This window comes from Martes martes (assembly GCF_963455335.1).
Source record: "Martes martes genome assembly, chromosome: 4".
NCBI lineage: Eukaryota > Metazoa > Chordata > Mammalia > Carnivora > Mustelidae > Martes > Martes martes.
The window spans coordinates 59,665,067-59,678,056 of record NC_137891.1 but is presented as its reverse complement, the minus strand read 5'-3'; the positions used below and the strand labels follow the sequence as shown (position 1 = coordinate 59,678,056).

Below are 12,990 nucleotides of genomic sequence, written 5' to 3'. Positions count from 1 at the left end.
TTCATATTTGAACAAGAAAAACTGTCATATATATGAAATTTGCATGAACCAAGGACTACTTTTTAAAATTGAACAAAACTAGCAGCTTCTTACACAACAGAAATTCTTAACTTGGGGACTATAAAAGTGATATTTTAAGGTTAGTCTAAGTGGCCTCTGAAATGTTATGTGAAATTGTGTATGTCTTCACTTGTCTGTGAAATGGATCCATAGCTTTTATTATTCTCAAAGTTTTATGTGACCCCAAAGATTAATAACCCACTGCTGAAGTACTTTTAATCGGTAAATCCATCTCTCTCTTTTTTAAACTCCTCACCCACACACGGAAAATTTACATCTCCTTTGGTTTTGCATCAGTGACAAGCAGTGAATTGAAATTTGTACGAGTGGTGACTGATGAGAGAAGCGGCTGGGTTGGTCACCGCAGACTGCCACTGGAGGATGTCCTCTTTGTCTTTATCTGGAGATCAATTAGCCATGTGCACCATGCACTCAAGACAGCCGGTTGCCAAGACATGGCACCTCAGACAAACTTCTACAAGGGGTTTAATTATGGTCAGTGCCAGTTTTATGGCATTGAGCCGTACACGAGAGTTTTCATCTCAGGTTTGTCTTCTTGAAGCCACCTTGAGTTCTTTTTAATAGTGCATCAGACAACTGAGTTCGAATTTTTTAATTGTAGTAAAATAAACATAACGAAATTTACGCTTAACTATATTAAAGTGTATATAGTCCAGTGGCATTAAACACATTCATATTGTTGTGCCGTTACCACCATCCATCCACAGAACACTTTTCAACTTGAAAAACAAAAACTATATCCATTAGGGGCACCTGGGTGGCTCAGTCATTAAGCATATGCCTTCGGCTCAGGTCATGATCCCAGGGTCCTGGGATCGAGTTCCCCATCGGGCTCCCTGCTTGGCGTCCCTCTCCCGCTCCCACTGCTTGTGTTCCTTCTCTCACTGTGTCTCTCTGTCAAATAAATAAAATCTTTAAAAAAAAAAAAAAGCTATACCCGTTAAACCCTGACTCCCTATTTGCCCCTCTCCCATGCCTCTGGCAACCACCATTCTACTTTCTGTCTCCAAGTTTGACTGTTTTATGTACCTCTCATACAAGTGGAATCCTACAATAATGTCATTTTGTGTTTGACTTCCTTCACTTAGCATAATGTCCTCAGGTTTCATCCATGTTATAGTATGTGTCACAATTAACTTACTTTTTAAGGATAAATGATATCACTATATTTATATACCACATTTTGTTCATCCATCCATCCATCAGCAGATGACTTGGGTTGCTTCCAACTTTTGCCTACTAACGCTGTTACCAACATGCGTGTACAGATTTCTCTTCAAGTCCCTGTTTTCAGTTCTTCTGGAATATACCACAAGTAGAATTACCAGATCACATGATAATTTTATTTAATTTTTTTTGAGGAACTACCATTCTGCTTTCCACAGTGGTCACACAGTTTTTCATTCCTTCCCACAGTGTGTAAGAGAATTTCCCCACAGCCTTACCAATACTTAGTATTCTGTGGGATTTGTTTTTTTGTTTTTGGGGGGTTTTTTTGATGATAGATGTGAAAATGGGTGTGAGGTAGTGTTTTGTGGTTTTGATTTGCATTTCCCTAATGGTTAGTGATGTTAAGCTTCTTTTCATGTACTTATTGGCCGTTTGTGTATCTTTGGAGAAATGTCTATAAAGTTCTTTGCTCCTTTTTTAACTTTTTTATAGCTTTGTAGTAAAACATAATAACAAAATTTTTCTTAATCCTTCTTAAGTGTATGGTTCAGTGGCATTAAGTGCATTCACATTGTTTATGCAACCAATTTCTATGACTTTTTCATATTGTGAAACTAAAGCGCTGTACCCATTAAACAGTTTCCCATTCTCCCTTCTTCCCATCCCCTGGCATCCACTATTTTACTTTGTTTCTGTGAGTTTGACTATTCTAGATACCTCATGTAAGCGAAATCCTTACACTATCTTTTCATGACTTGATGAATGGATTTTTAAAGAAACTAGGAAATTCAGCTGGGGAAATTAATCCTAGTCTTGGCACAGTACATAATCACTCAGATAGTCATTTGCTCCTTAAGCATGTCAGCAAAAGGGGAGGTTAGTTGGTCACTTGTAGCAAAAGCAACTATCAATAATTTTTTTCCTATGTATGGTACTAATTTGATTTTTAAAAAATTTTTAGCCATTTTCTCCAAAAGAAAACAGTATGTTTTGAATTAATCTTTTTTAGTTGTGTTTTTAAGAATTTGTTTTAGGGAAGATTTGAGGTTTATGGCTGTGTATACTTTGCCTAACATAGACCTGGGTTTTCACTGAGTTCATTAGTAAAATATTAAATATTTAAATATTAAAAATTAAAATTAAATATTAAGTATTAAATATTCATAAGTTCTATTTAGAGTTTCATGGGAAGTACTAGTACTAAGCAGTACTAGTCTGGTGATGCCTGGGTGGCTCAATCAGTTGAGCGTCTGACTCTTGGTTTTGGCTCAGGTCATGAACTCAGGGTTGTGGGATCCAGCTGAGCCCTGGGTTGGGGTCCCTGCTCGGCGGGGAGTCTGCTTCTCTCCCTCTGCCTCTTCTTGTGAACATGTACTCTCTGTCCCTCTCTCTCTCTTTCTCTTTCTTTGCAGAATTAATTAATCTTTTTTTAAAAGGGCGAGGGGAGAATAGCAGTTTGATAACAATTGTAGGAAAGCATCGCAAGAGACAATGTAGGCTTAAAGTCTGATGAACTGGGTTGGATTAGCTCTGTCACTCTGTAGCTGTCTGATCTGGAGCAGCTGAGCTATACTATGCTTATGTGAAATGAACAGTAATAGTAAGGACCCTGAGAAATCTTATAAACATAAGCTCTTGCAGAAATCTAAGAAATACATATGCAAGTTCTTCCATCCTTAAGAAACTAATATTATTTTGATTAAAAACAGTTGGATTGGGGCACCTGGGTGGCTCAGTCGGTTAGGTGTCTGCCTTTGGTTCGGGTCATGGTCACAGGGTCCTAGGATTGAGCCCAGCATTGGGCTCTCTCCTCAGCAGGAATCTGCTTCTCCCTCTCCCTCTGCCTGCCAATCGCCCTGCTTGTGCTCACTCTCTCAGTCAAATAAATAAATAAAATGTTTTTTAAAAAAAAGTTGGATTTATGTTAAGTATGTTTTTTAAAGAATTGTTTCTGTGAATAACTGTTCTGCATTTTATCAAAAGGCATGGCTTTGGGAAGAAGACAAGAATCTGAGATCCGGTGTGCGGAAATACGGAGAGGGAAACTGGTCTAAAATATTACTACATTATAAGTTCAACAACCGAACAGGCGTCATGTTGAAAGACAGATGGAGGACTATGAAGAAGCTAAAACTGATTTGCTCAGACAGTGAAGACTAAATGTGTTTGTAAAAGCTTGATAAAAGGACTGTTAAATATTTTGGTCACTGCTTTTTGTTTGAAAGTCGGTGATCATTGATGTATCTTAAAATTTTTATCTAAAGCATTACAGTATCATTATAGTATCACTTTGACTAATACAAAGACTTATGCGATAAGAGTAAGGTGATATGCCATCATTGCATTATTTAAGAATCTTTTTCCTTTGATAAAATATAAATTTGTTGAACCCTGGTGCTTTCAGTAACCCTATCCTCAAATCCTATTCCAATTAAAAGAAAGTTGAAAAAATATATTTATTCCCATTAACCTATTTTGTGTTTGTAGGCTGACTTCATCTTTGTAACACACATTCAAGTGAAGTTTCTCTACGACTTGATTTAGGGCCTTAATATATTAGTTCCTAATACATTTGTATATAGAATGATGCCTGTACAAAAGTAATCCATGAGTTGTAACATACTTAAATTTTCCTTTCAGTTGTTTTCATATAGAGGTGGTAACTTAAAAATAGTAATACCCATAGGAGGAAAAGGTTTATACTATTATCAAGAACAGCTTCGTGTCTCATTAGGTACATTTAACTTTGTTCCAGTGTTAAAACTTTGATAAAAATGGTTTTAAATCTGCCTTTAACCTGGTGTCGTAAATGCCAGTTTCATTGACTTTTTTTTTCTGTATTTTCATTTAATACATCAGTATTGCGCCTAAGTGGTATTCTGTAAATGCGTAAATTAGTATTACCCATGATCATTTTAATGTCTGTGGTAATTGCTAAATAAACAAGGTCATCCATAATATACTGAACAATTTTGAGTTTTCACAGCATTTTATTCTTCAGAGAATTTAGTCACAAGTGAAGAATTAGCGTTTTGAGTTACATGTGTTTTATTTAATGAGTGGAAATACTGAAGTACTAGTGTACACAGTTAAATGGTAGTATTTAATAATTTAAATTTCATTTCTCATTAAAGTTGCATACATTACTTTCCTGTTATTCCTGAAGTTATGTCTTTATGCATATAGTAAACAGAAATGTGGATAATTACTGTATGCTTCCTGATTCCATCTTTCCCATTACCACTAGTTGCTGTCAGTGTTTATTACAGACATGTTGATGGTAGTGCCAAAGTTAGCGACATGAGCCAAAATGGACCCATAAGTAAACCTCATTCCAGACATACCATAAATCATCAAATCCTAAGTTTCCACTAAATGTGAGATGCTCAATTATTTTATGTGCTCCTAAAAAAGATCAGAGTAATTACACTGTAGTATGGTGCTTTCTTGAGAATTTTATTTTAGTTCTTAGAAGAGCTATTTTAGATTTATTTAAAGATAAATTTCTATCACATAATTTATGGATGCATAAGAAGGAAGCAAAATAAGTTCAATAATGTGTTTCTAAAACTACTTCCTATTAAGTCTGAAATCTTCTGAATTTTTTAATCAAAATTTTTGAGATAATTATAGATTCATATGCAGTTGGTAAGAAATGATGCAGAGAAATTCCTTATACTTTTTTCCCTCTGGTTTTTCTTCCCCTTAGTATTCATAAAACTACAGCATATCGCCATCATAATATTGGTACAATTCAGTGTTATGCACATTTTCCTAGTTTTACTTGTATGGTAGGTGTGTATTTAGTCCTAAATAATTTATCACTTGTGTAGGTTCATGTATTCACCACCATAGGCGAGACCCTGAGCAGCTCCCAACACCATAAGGATCCGTCCTGTTGCTGCTCCTCTCCCTCTTGCATCATTCCTCCAACCCCTGGCAGGCACTCATCTGTCCTCCATTTCTAAAATGTCATCTTTTTAAAAGTGTGACAGTGACATCACCAAAAATGGTGGGGTGGGGAGCTCCCAAGGCTTTTCCCTTGACTCAGACAACTATTAAGTTGACAAAAACTGTTAAAATCTAATTTTTGAAACTCTGGGATATAATCAAAACCTAAAACAACTGGAGCAATGCTTAAAAAAGAGACACTAAGTTTTGTAAGAAATTCTTGGTATGGCTTGATGGTGCCAAAGGGGACACTTTGTTCTCACATTGTTTTGACTTGTCTGGCATTTCCCTGAGGGTTAAATTCAGAAATTTGCCTTTGGTTTTCACCCTCTGAGCTCTCGGGCTTTAAAAACCTAGGACCTAGGGGTGCCTGGGTGGCTCAGTGGGTTAAGCATCTACCTTCGGCTCAGGTCATGAACTCGGGGTCCTGGGATAGAGCCCCACATTGAGCTCTCTGCTCAGTGGGGAGCCTGCTTCCTCCCCTCTGCCTGCCTCTCTGCTTACTTGTGATCTCTGTCAAATAAATAAAATCTTGAAAAAAATTTAACAACAAACAAACCCCCTACTACAGCTGCCTAGTGTCAGAGGTGCCACACAAACCTGAAGTCTGCAGAGGAAGGTACATGAGGGCGGTGAGGGATGGGGGCAGGTAAGGGACTTTGAAGCACTGGAGTAAATTAGGGAACCTGGAAGGCAGCCGGATGCCCAGGACTGCACAGTCTCTGAAAAGACTTGGGAGGACCCTAGGTCTCTACCTCTGATCTTTGAGCTTCGTATGTACAGGAAGTGAAGGATAAGGCAGAATTGTAAGTGATCCGGCTACCTGTTGAATGAGCCCCAGCTCGTCTGTTAAGGCCAGGAGAATATCTTGATTTTCTTTTTGACTTGAGACACTTAAGTAAATTAAATAACTACTTGGCCTTTTTCCTTTGAATTCATGAGTGTAGCTATAGTTTGTTCATGTATATAGTAATACATGATTGTACTACGTTTATTACATTGTTGAGCATTTGAGTTGTGGAAATAAAAACTCAGAAGTGAGAACAAAACAGGCTGTTCACTCAGCTTGCTGTAGCAAGGGAGTCAGCCACGACTACGTGGGATGTGCGGAGATGCAGGCAGAAGTTTGTAATGGGAAGGCTTTTAAGTGACAAAGCTGCAGGCATGCTCTGGTTGGAGGTCATTGGCATGAGGAAGCTGGAGCAGCAGGCACCTTATGTGATTGTTTGGGGGAATATATTTGGCTTTCTCTGCTTGGTCCTGAGTTTGGACAAAAAAATCAGGATGTTGGCAGTCATCAACCGAGTCTCCACCATTCTGAGTGTTTGCTTCAGGGTTCCATTTGGTGACCTAAACTTGTTGCCACAAAGGTTGTAGGTCAGAGTTTGTTGTCATATAAGGTCTCCCCATTGTCCATTTTTATATTCCGTCTCAGAGTTGTTTCAGTTTATTGCTGCAAGGCTTCCAAATTACATGAAGTCTTATATTAGGAATAATATTAACTCTTAAATAAATGGAAAGGCTAGGTATGATACTTAATCCCTAAAGCAACCATTTTAAAGAACACATCTACCAACAGATAAATTAAAAATAGAATATTAAAAATTATTCGGATAATCCAAAAGAAAGTGAAAGGGGAAACAGGAAGCAAAAACAAACCACAGGGACAAATAAAAATTGGTACACTGGAATCCAACCACATCAATAATTATATTAAATGTCAGTGGTCTGAGCCAGGCGTTGGCAAGCTTTCCGTATAAAGGGCCAGATAAAATATTTTAGGCTTTGTGGGTAGAACAGTGTGTTGAGTCTGCTTGGAATTAGCCATACACATAGGTAATAAATGAGTGGCTGTGGCTGTGTTCCAATAAACTTATATTTACAAAAGCAGCAAGATTTAGCTTGCAGGCTATAGTTTGCTGGCCCTGGCCTTTGAATTCTTAAATTTTGTTTTCTTTAAAATATATAGGACTTTGGGGCTCCTGGGTGGCTCAGTGGGTTAAGCCTCTGCCTTGGACTCAGATCGTGATCTCAGGGTCCTGGGATTGAGCCCTGCACCGGGCTCTCTGCTCGGCGGGGAGCCTGCTTCCCCCTCTCTCTCTGCCTGCCTCTCTGCCTACTTGTGATCTCTGTCAAATAAATAAATAAAATCTTTGAAAAATAAATAAATAAATACATAGGACTTTGTTCTGGTAAGCAGTTACTTCTGAAACTGGGAATGTCTTTCAGTTCCCATTTTTTTCTTCCAGGTTTGGCAATTTCCAAATTTGGAACCACTTTTAAAGTTAATCAACAGCGTAGGGTTTCTGAAGACCAGCCTGGTGATGAGAATTTGGGGTGCAGATTCACAAGACAGCAGACTGGTGACAGCCTTAATTAGGCCAAGGTAATGTGCTCCCACAGTTCCTTAGGGAGAAGGGGACCGTTTTGGATTTATTTCCAATTCAGTCTTCCTTTAAGAATAGAGTCTTTTGGCATCCTTGTTTAATCATACCCCACTTTGGTCTGGCCTTGGGCTTTGCATTCTGCCCCCATTGCTGAGGAAGAGAAAACAATAAAGGAAGTACTGTAAATGGGCATCCCTTGCCTCTGCCGAGTGGTGGAGCACGGTCTGCTGGAGGTGAAGAGACTGGCAGAGGCTACGGGTGGTGCTGGTCTGGAAAAGCAGCCCACCCACCATTCCTGGGTGGTGTGGGGACGATGGAGAGGGGGCCGGAGGGTGTGGCTGGAGCTCATCCATGTGGCTCCCACACTATGTAACTGTGGAAGGGAGTGGGCTTGCTGTCACCATCACTGGAGTCACTGCCCTCTCTTGATAAAGCTTAACTGTTAGGTCAAGAGATGTGTGTGCAGTTCTAGCTCCAGGATCACAAAGCAGGGCACAGAAAGGGGTTTGCCGCTGAGAGCCAAAAAATTGCTTCTGTTTTTTGTTTTGTTTTACTTACCGTTCCCCACCACATAACACCTTCATATGTCAAAATACTTAAATATGAAAGTAAACCTTCATTTAAACCTACCCTGTGTTGAGAGAGCAAAAATAAAAAGACAATTTGACATAAGGAATGTGATGGTTTATATAATCTACACCTCTCAAAGGAAAAGAATCCTTTTTCAGTGTCTTTGTTTTTTACAAGAAAATTATTTAAAGAAAAGAATGTTTTCCCTTTCCACTTGAGTCCTTGAAGAGCTCACATCTGTCTTTGTCTTTATAAGTCTGTGAGTGCTTTGGTTTGCATGAATTATAACTCTTGCAAAACCCTGATGAGGAGGCAGAACAGTATTAATAATTACATGTCACAGATGAGGAGTCAAGCTTCATTTTTTCTGACTTGCATTGGCAGAATCGCATTGGTAAGTGACACAACTTTTATTTTTTCTTTATCAGAAAAAAGGGCAGAATTCTCTTCCCTCCTTAGTCCAGGAATGTTGATGTCACTCATAAAACAGCCCAGCACAGTATTCTCAATTCCAATGGAACTTGGCAGCTGCAGCAGCAAGTAAAATATACAAGAATTCCTCAAAATACACCTGTAATTGAAGTGTATTTTTCACTGTCAAGTATATTTTTTTTTTATGATTTCAGAGATGCTTTTCTAAGTCTCTCTAATTCTAAGGCTTTCTACCACTACCAAGTGGTTCAAAACAACAGTAACAACTTTGATGAGTTGCTATCCAAGTGAATCTTACGATGAGCCCTTTTGTTTATGCTTCTGTATCTTGATTCCTTAGGCATGGCTGTTGCTATCACCATTACTCCCCGGATAGGACACAGGACACATTTAACTCCCCTCCTATGCCCCTTCCCTAAACTCAGCACTTCCCTTCTTCCCAGCCCTCCTATCACCATTACATTGCTAAGAGGTTCTGTTTGGATTGGTTTGGTTCATTTTTAGCATTCAATCTAATAGTGAAATATTTTGTGCTTTAGATATGGAGTCATTCTAAAAAATCAGAAGCCAATAAGCCTGTATTATGACTATACCTTTATTATTCACATTAGATCCTCAAAATGTGACTAACTCAAAAAATGTAATCTTGTATCATGAATTCTTGCAACTCAAAGTAAGTGCCAAGGTAAATTGTATTCTCTCTCTCTCTCTCTCTCTCTCTCTCATTGTGTCCTCCTATCCATTCCCCCTACCCTAGTAGCTCCAAACCATGCCACATTTTAACCATACTTTTGTTTTCAGTTTTTTCTTGGAATTTTTATTGCCATTTTTACTAAAGTAATCCATGTTCACAGTTTTACAAGTAAAATTGTTCTACATGGCTAAAATGGAAAACATTTCTTCCCTTCCACTGCTTTTCAGTTCTCCCTAAAGGTGATCATTTTGAACTCTTTCAACTCTTTTCTCAAGTATTGATTTTTTATATTTAATAAAAATATGCTCACACTGCTGTTTATGTTCTAGTTTGAGGTATTAGATTATTGAACCCCACCCCACCCCCACCCCCCACTATTTAGGGAGAGGTTTTAGGTCTCTTGCATGCTTTTCCCCCAAGCCCCAGCAAACACACACATTGTACCATGCATATGCTTCTCCTCCCCAGTTCTTCCAGAGTATCTATATCCATTTTTGGTTAAATCAGTAATCAGTGTTTGTATTATTATACTTCCCTGTTATTTACACCCGAGCTGTCTGTACCCATCATTTATCATCTCCAAATTCTCTGACCCAACTGTGAAAAATCTCTGAATACACTGAAATATGTCAGATACTCTTTGATTTGTCTTGGTGACTCTCATGTGTCTGGCTGCCCTCCAGGCCTGCTGTACAGCTGTCGAGCTCACATGTCCCTTTAGCTTTCCCCTGGGGATCCCAGTCATCTCTCCTGCATTGGATTTCATACTTCCTGGACCCTCTCTTCTGGTTTATGCTCTCATTTAAGTAGAGCCTCTCTTACTGTACCTTCTCAAGAAAAGCATAGAATGAAAAATTTATATCTTACAGGTTTGACAATACTCTTATTCTATCCTTGTATTTGACTAATAATTTTATTGGATGTAGAATTTTAATTTGGAAGATATTTCCTCTCAGAATTTCAAAGGCATTGCTTTCTTGTCTTTAGGGTCGAATATTGCTTCAAGTGGTCTGCTAACCATTGTGATTATTGATCCTTTGCAGGTGACCTACATTTTTCTCTCTGGAAGCTTTTAGATTCTTTTATGAGTCCAATGATCTAGAATTTCATGGCAATTTGCTTTAATGACAATCTTTTTTCTTTTTATTTGAACAAATGAGACAGTCACTCCATAGCCTTGGCAATGTAAATGCTAAGTTCTAGAAAATTCTGTATTATTCTTGAGTAATCTCCCTCCTAGTTTCTTTGTACTCTCTTTCTAGAACTCACATTATCCAGATGCTGGATCTCGTTGATCTAATTTTTTATCTTTTGTCTCCTAATTGCTGTGTTTAATTTGTTTACTTTCTGGGGAAAATGTTGCTTAACTTCCAAATGTTATAACATTTATATATCTATTATCAATCTTTCTAATATCCAAGAGGTTTTAATTCTCCTTATTAAAGTTTTAATGTTTCCTTGTCTGGGCATCCAGTTCTTCATGATTGATATTATTTCATCTCTTTTGATCCTGGCATTATTTACTAACCCTAAATTTTGTTATATTGCTTTTTTTCTATTTAATTTTGGTTTCTGTGTTTGTTAGTGGTTTTCCTCAAATGTCTTCTTGTCCTGGGCTGTTCATTTACATTTACGAGGGAGAATGAAAAAGTTGACAGGAAGCTCTGTGAGCACTGATGGGTGCGCCCATGTCAAGATTAAGGCGTCCCTGTATAGCAACGGGACAGGAATTTGGCTGTTCTAGCTGTCACTACCTGCAGTCGTTTCTCTTGGATGATCGATTTCCTCAGAGGGGAATGCAACTGCTGTAAGCGGATGGGAGTGGGAGTGCAGGAGAGGAGTGTACGCCCCTGGTTGCAGTATTCTCAGAGCACGTGGAGGAGAGACCCGGGGGTCACCATTCAGGATGGAGACTTACTCAGTTTCCGTTCTCAGTTGCTGTCTCTGGCGTTTCCAGTCTGGAGTCCCTCCCAAGAGTAGACCTGTCAGGCTGTTGCCTGGCTGCAGAGAATTTAAGACTGTCTCTTATACCAACTGTCAACCTTTCCAATAAAAGAAGTATCTGGAACCTTTCCAAGGTGCTGTAAATTACCTTGCTCGTCCAGATTCACTCCAGTAGGCATTTGGCTTCTCCTCTCGTCTTAGCCATCTGCTTTTCTGGTCCCGAAGTCTGGTGACCATCCCCTTCCTGCTATCTTTGTCTCTCTCGATCCTCTTATCATTACTTTTTTTTTTTTTTTTTGCCTTTAAAAAAAATTCTTTAAGTTTATTAGGAATTGGGAGGCAGAAGTATGTTCAACCTGCTATGTCTAAATGAAAACAAACAAACAAAAATAATCCCAAAACCCTATTTAGGACCTTCATAAGGCTTCTGTGTGCTTGTGCCTCTGAAAGTCTGTATCTTGCATTCAGACTTTATTAGTAGTTTGGCTGACAGGGAATTCTAGCTTCAGAATAATTTTCCCTCAGTGCTTGGAGGCCTTATTCCATTAGATCTCAAGCATCCAAGGACACTGATGAGAACACTGCTGCCTTCCCATGAAAATTCTTGTTCCTTTGTAGGTAATCTGTATTTTCTCTTTCTGGAAGGTTTCATAGTCTTCTTTATCCTTGATTTTAAATTTCACAAATTTGTCCCTAGTGGTAGGACGTTTAAAATTCATCTTGTTTGTTGCTCAGTGGGACCTCCCCACCCCAGGAAGAATGGCTCTCACCTCTGTTTCCACCGTCTTGTCTGCATGTTTTAAAGGGTATACTCTTTCCATTTTGGTTTATCCATCAGGAGAAGCCAATTTACTTGCAGTCATCAAAAAAAATTCCTCAAAATCTCTGATTTGGGGCTGATTCCTGCCACCACCAACTCTGCCCTCCTCATCTATGTTACGGACTTCCCTGCTGTGAATCCTGCAATCTCAGTGGGATTTAGAGGAGGAGAGAGAGTAAATGTGTATCCACTGGTCACTAGCCTAGAGGGTTCACCTGTCTTTCAATATTCCCACCACCTGATTGCTTATACCTCAGAATGTCCAGGTCTTTATTTTCTAAGTCAACTTGACTTATTTATATGAATATCCACTAGAATATTCTTAGAGAATAGAACCAGTTTTATTTTGTATCATGTTTATGCATAGCCAGGAAAGATGGCTACATTATTGCTGTTGATATTTATGGTTAATTACAGCATTCTCAAAAACATCCCAAGAAAGATCCTAAGAAGAGAATGGTGTGGTTATTATTTACCCTGATCCTTTTCCTTTTTTTTCCCCCTCATCTCTTTATCATTCTCCCCTTCTGAGTGATCACCACCCCTAATTCCTTTCTTCATCTTTTCCTGGGTTTGTGTGTGTGCATGCATGTGTGTGTGTGTATGCACATATATGTGTATATATGTAGACATAGGTATACATATATGTGTATTATATATTAAATATGTGTGTGTATAATTTTTATTAAACACATATACATATATATTATAATTTGGGGGGCATATTTATTCTTGTTCAAATTACTTACCACATACACTTTTGAAAGATCAACCTAGTAAGTAATTCTAACATCCACGTATCACTGTAGAGCGCCTGTGGCTGGGACCCCAGCCCTTTGGTACTCAATGAGAAAGAATACTGAAGGGGTCTTAAATACTTTGATCTTTAACCTTGAAAATAAAACTTTTTGTTCTTCCTTAATCACTTGGACTACAATTTT

The 12,990-nt window shown here is 38.4% G+C and overlaps 1 protein-coding gene across 2 annotated transcripts in view; it reads left to right on the top strand.

Annotated features, from left to right (window-relative positions):
• TERF1 (telomeric repeat binding factor 1) overlaps positions 1-4,460 on the top strand; it is a 33,439-nt gene extending 28,979 nt beyond the window's left edge. For both annotated transcript variants that reach the window (XM_080800855.1, XM_080800854.1), the window contains one exon: positions 3,235-4,460. In XM_080800855.1, coding sequence (XP_080656981.1) covers positions 3,235-3,411 — 177 coding nt within the window. In that variant the 3' untranslated portion in view covers positions 3,412-4,460. The remainder of the gene's footprint in view (positions 1-3,234) is intronic.
• The last annotated feature ends 8,530 nt before the right edge of the window (positions 4,461-12,990 follow it).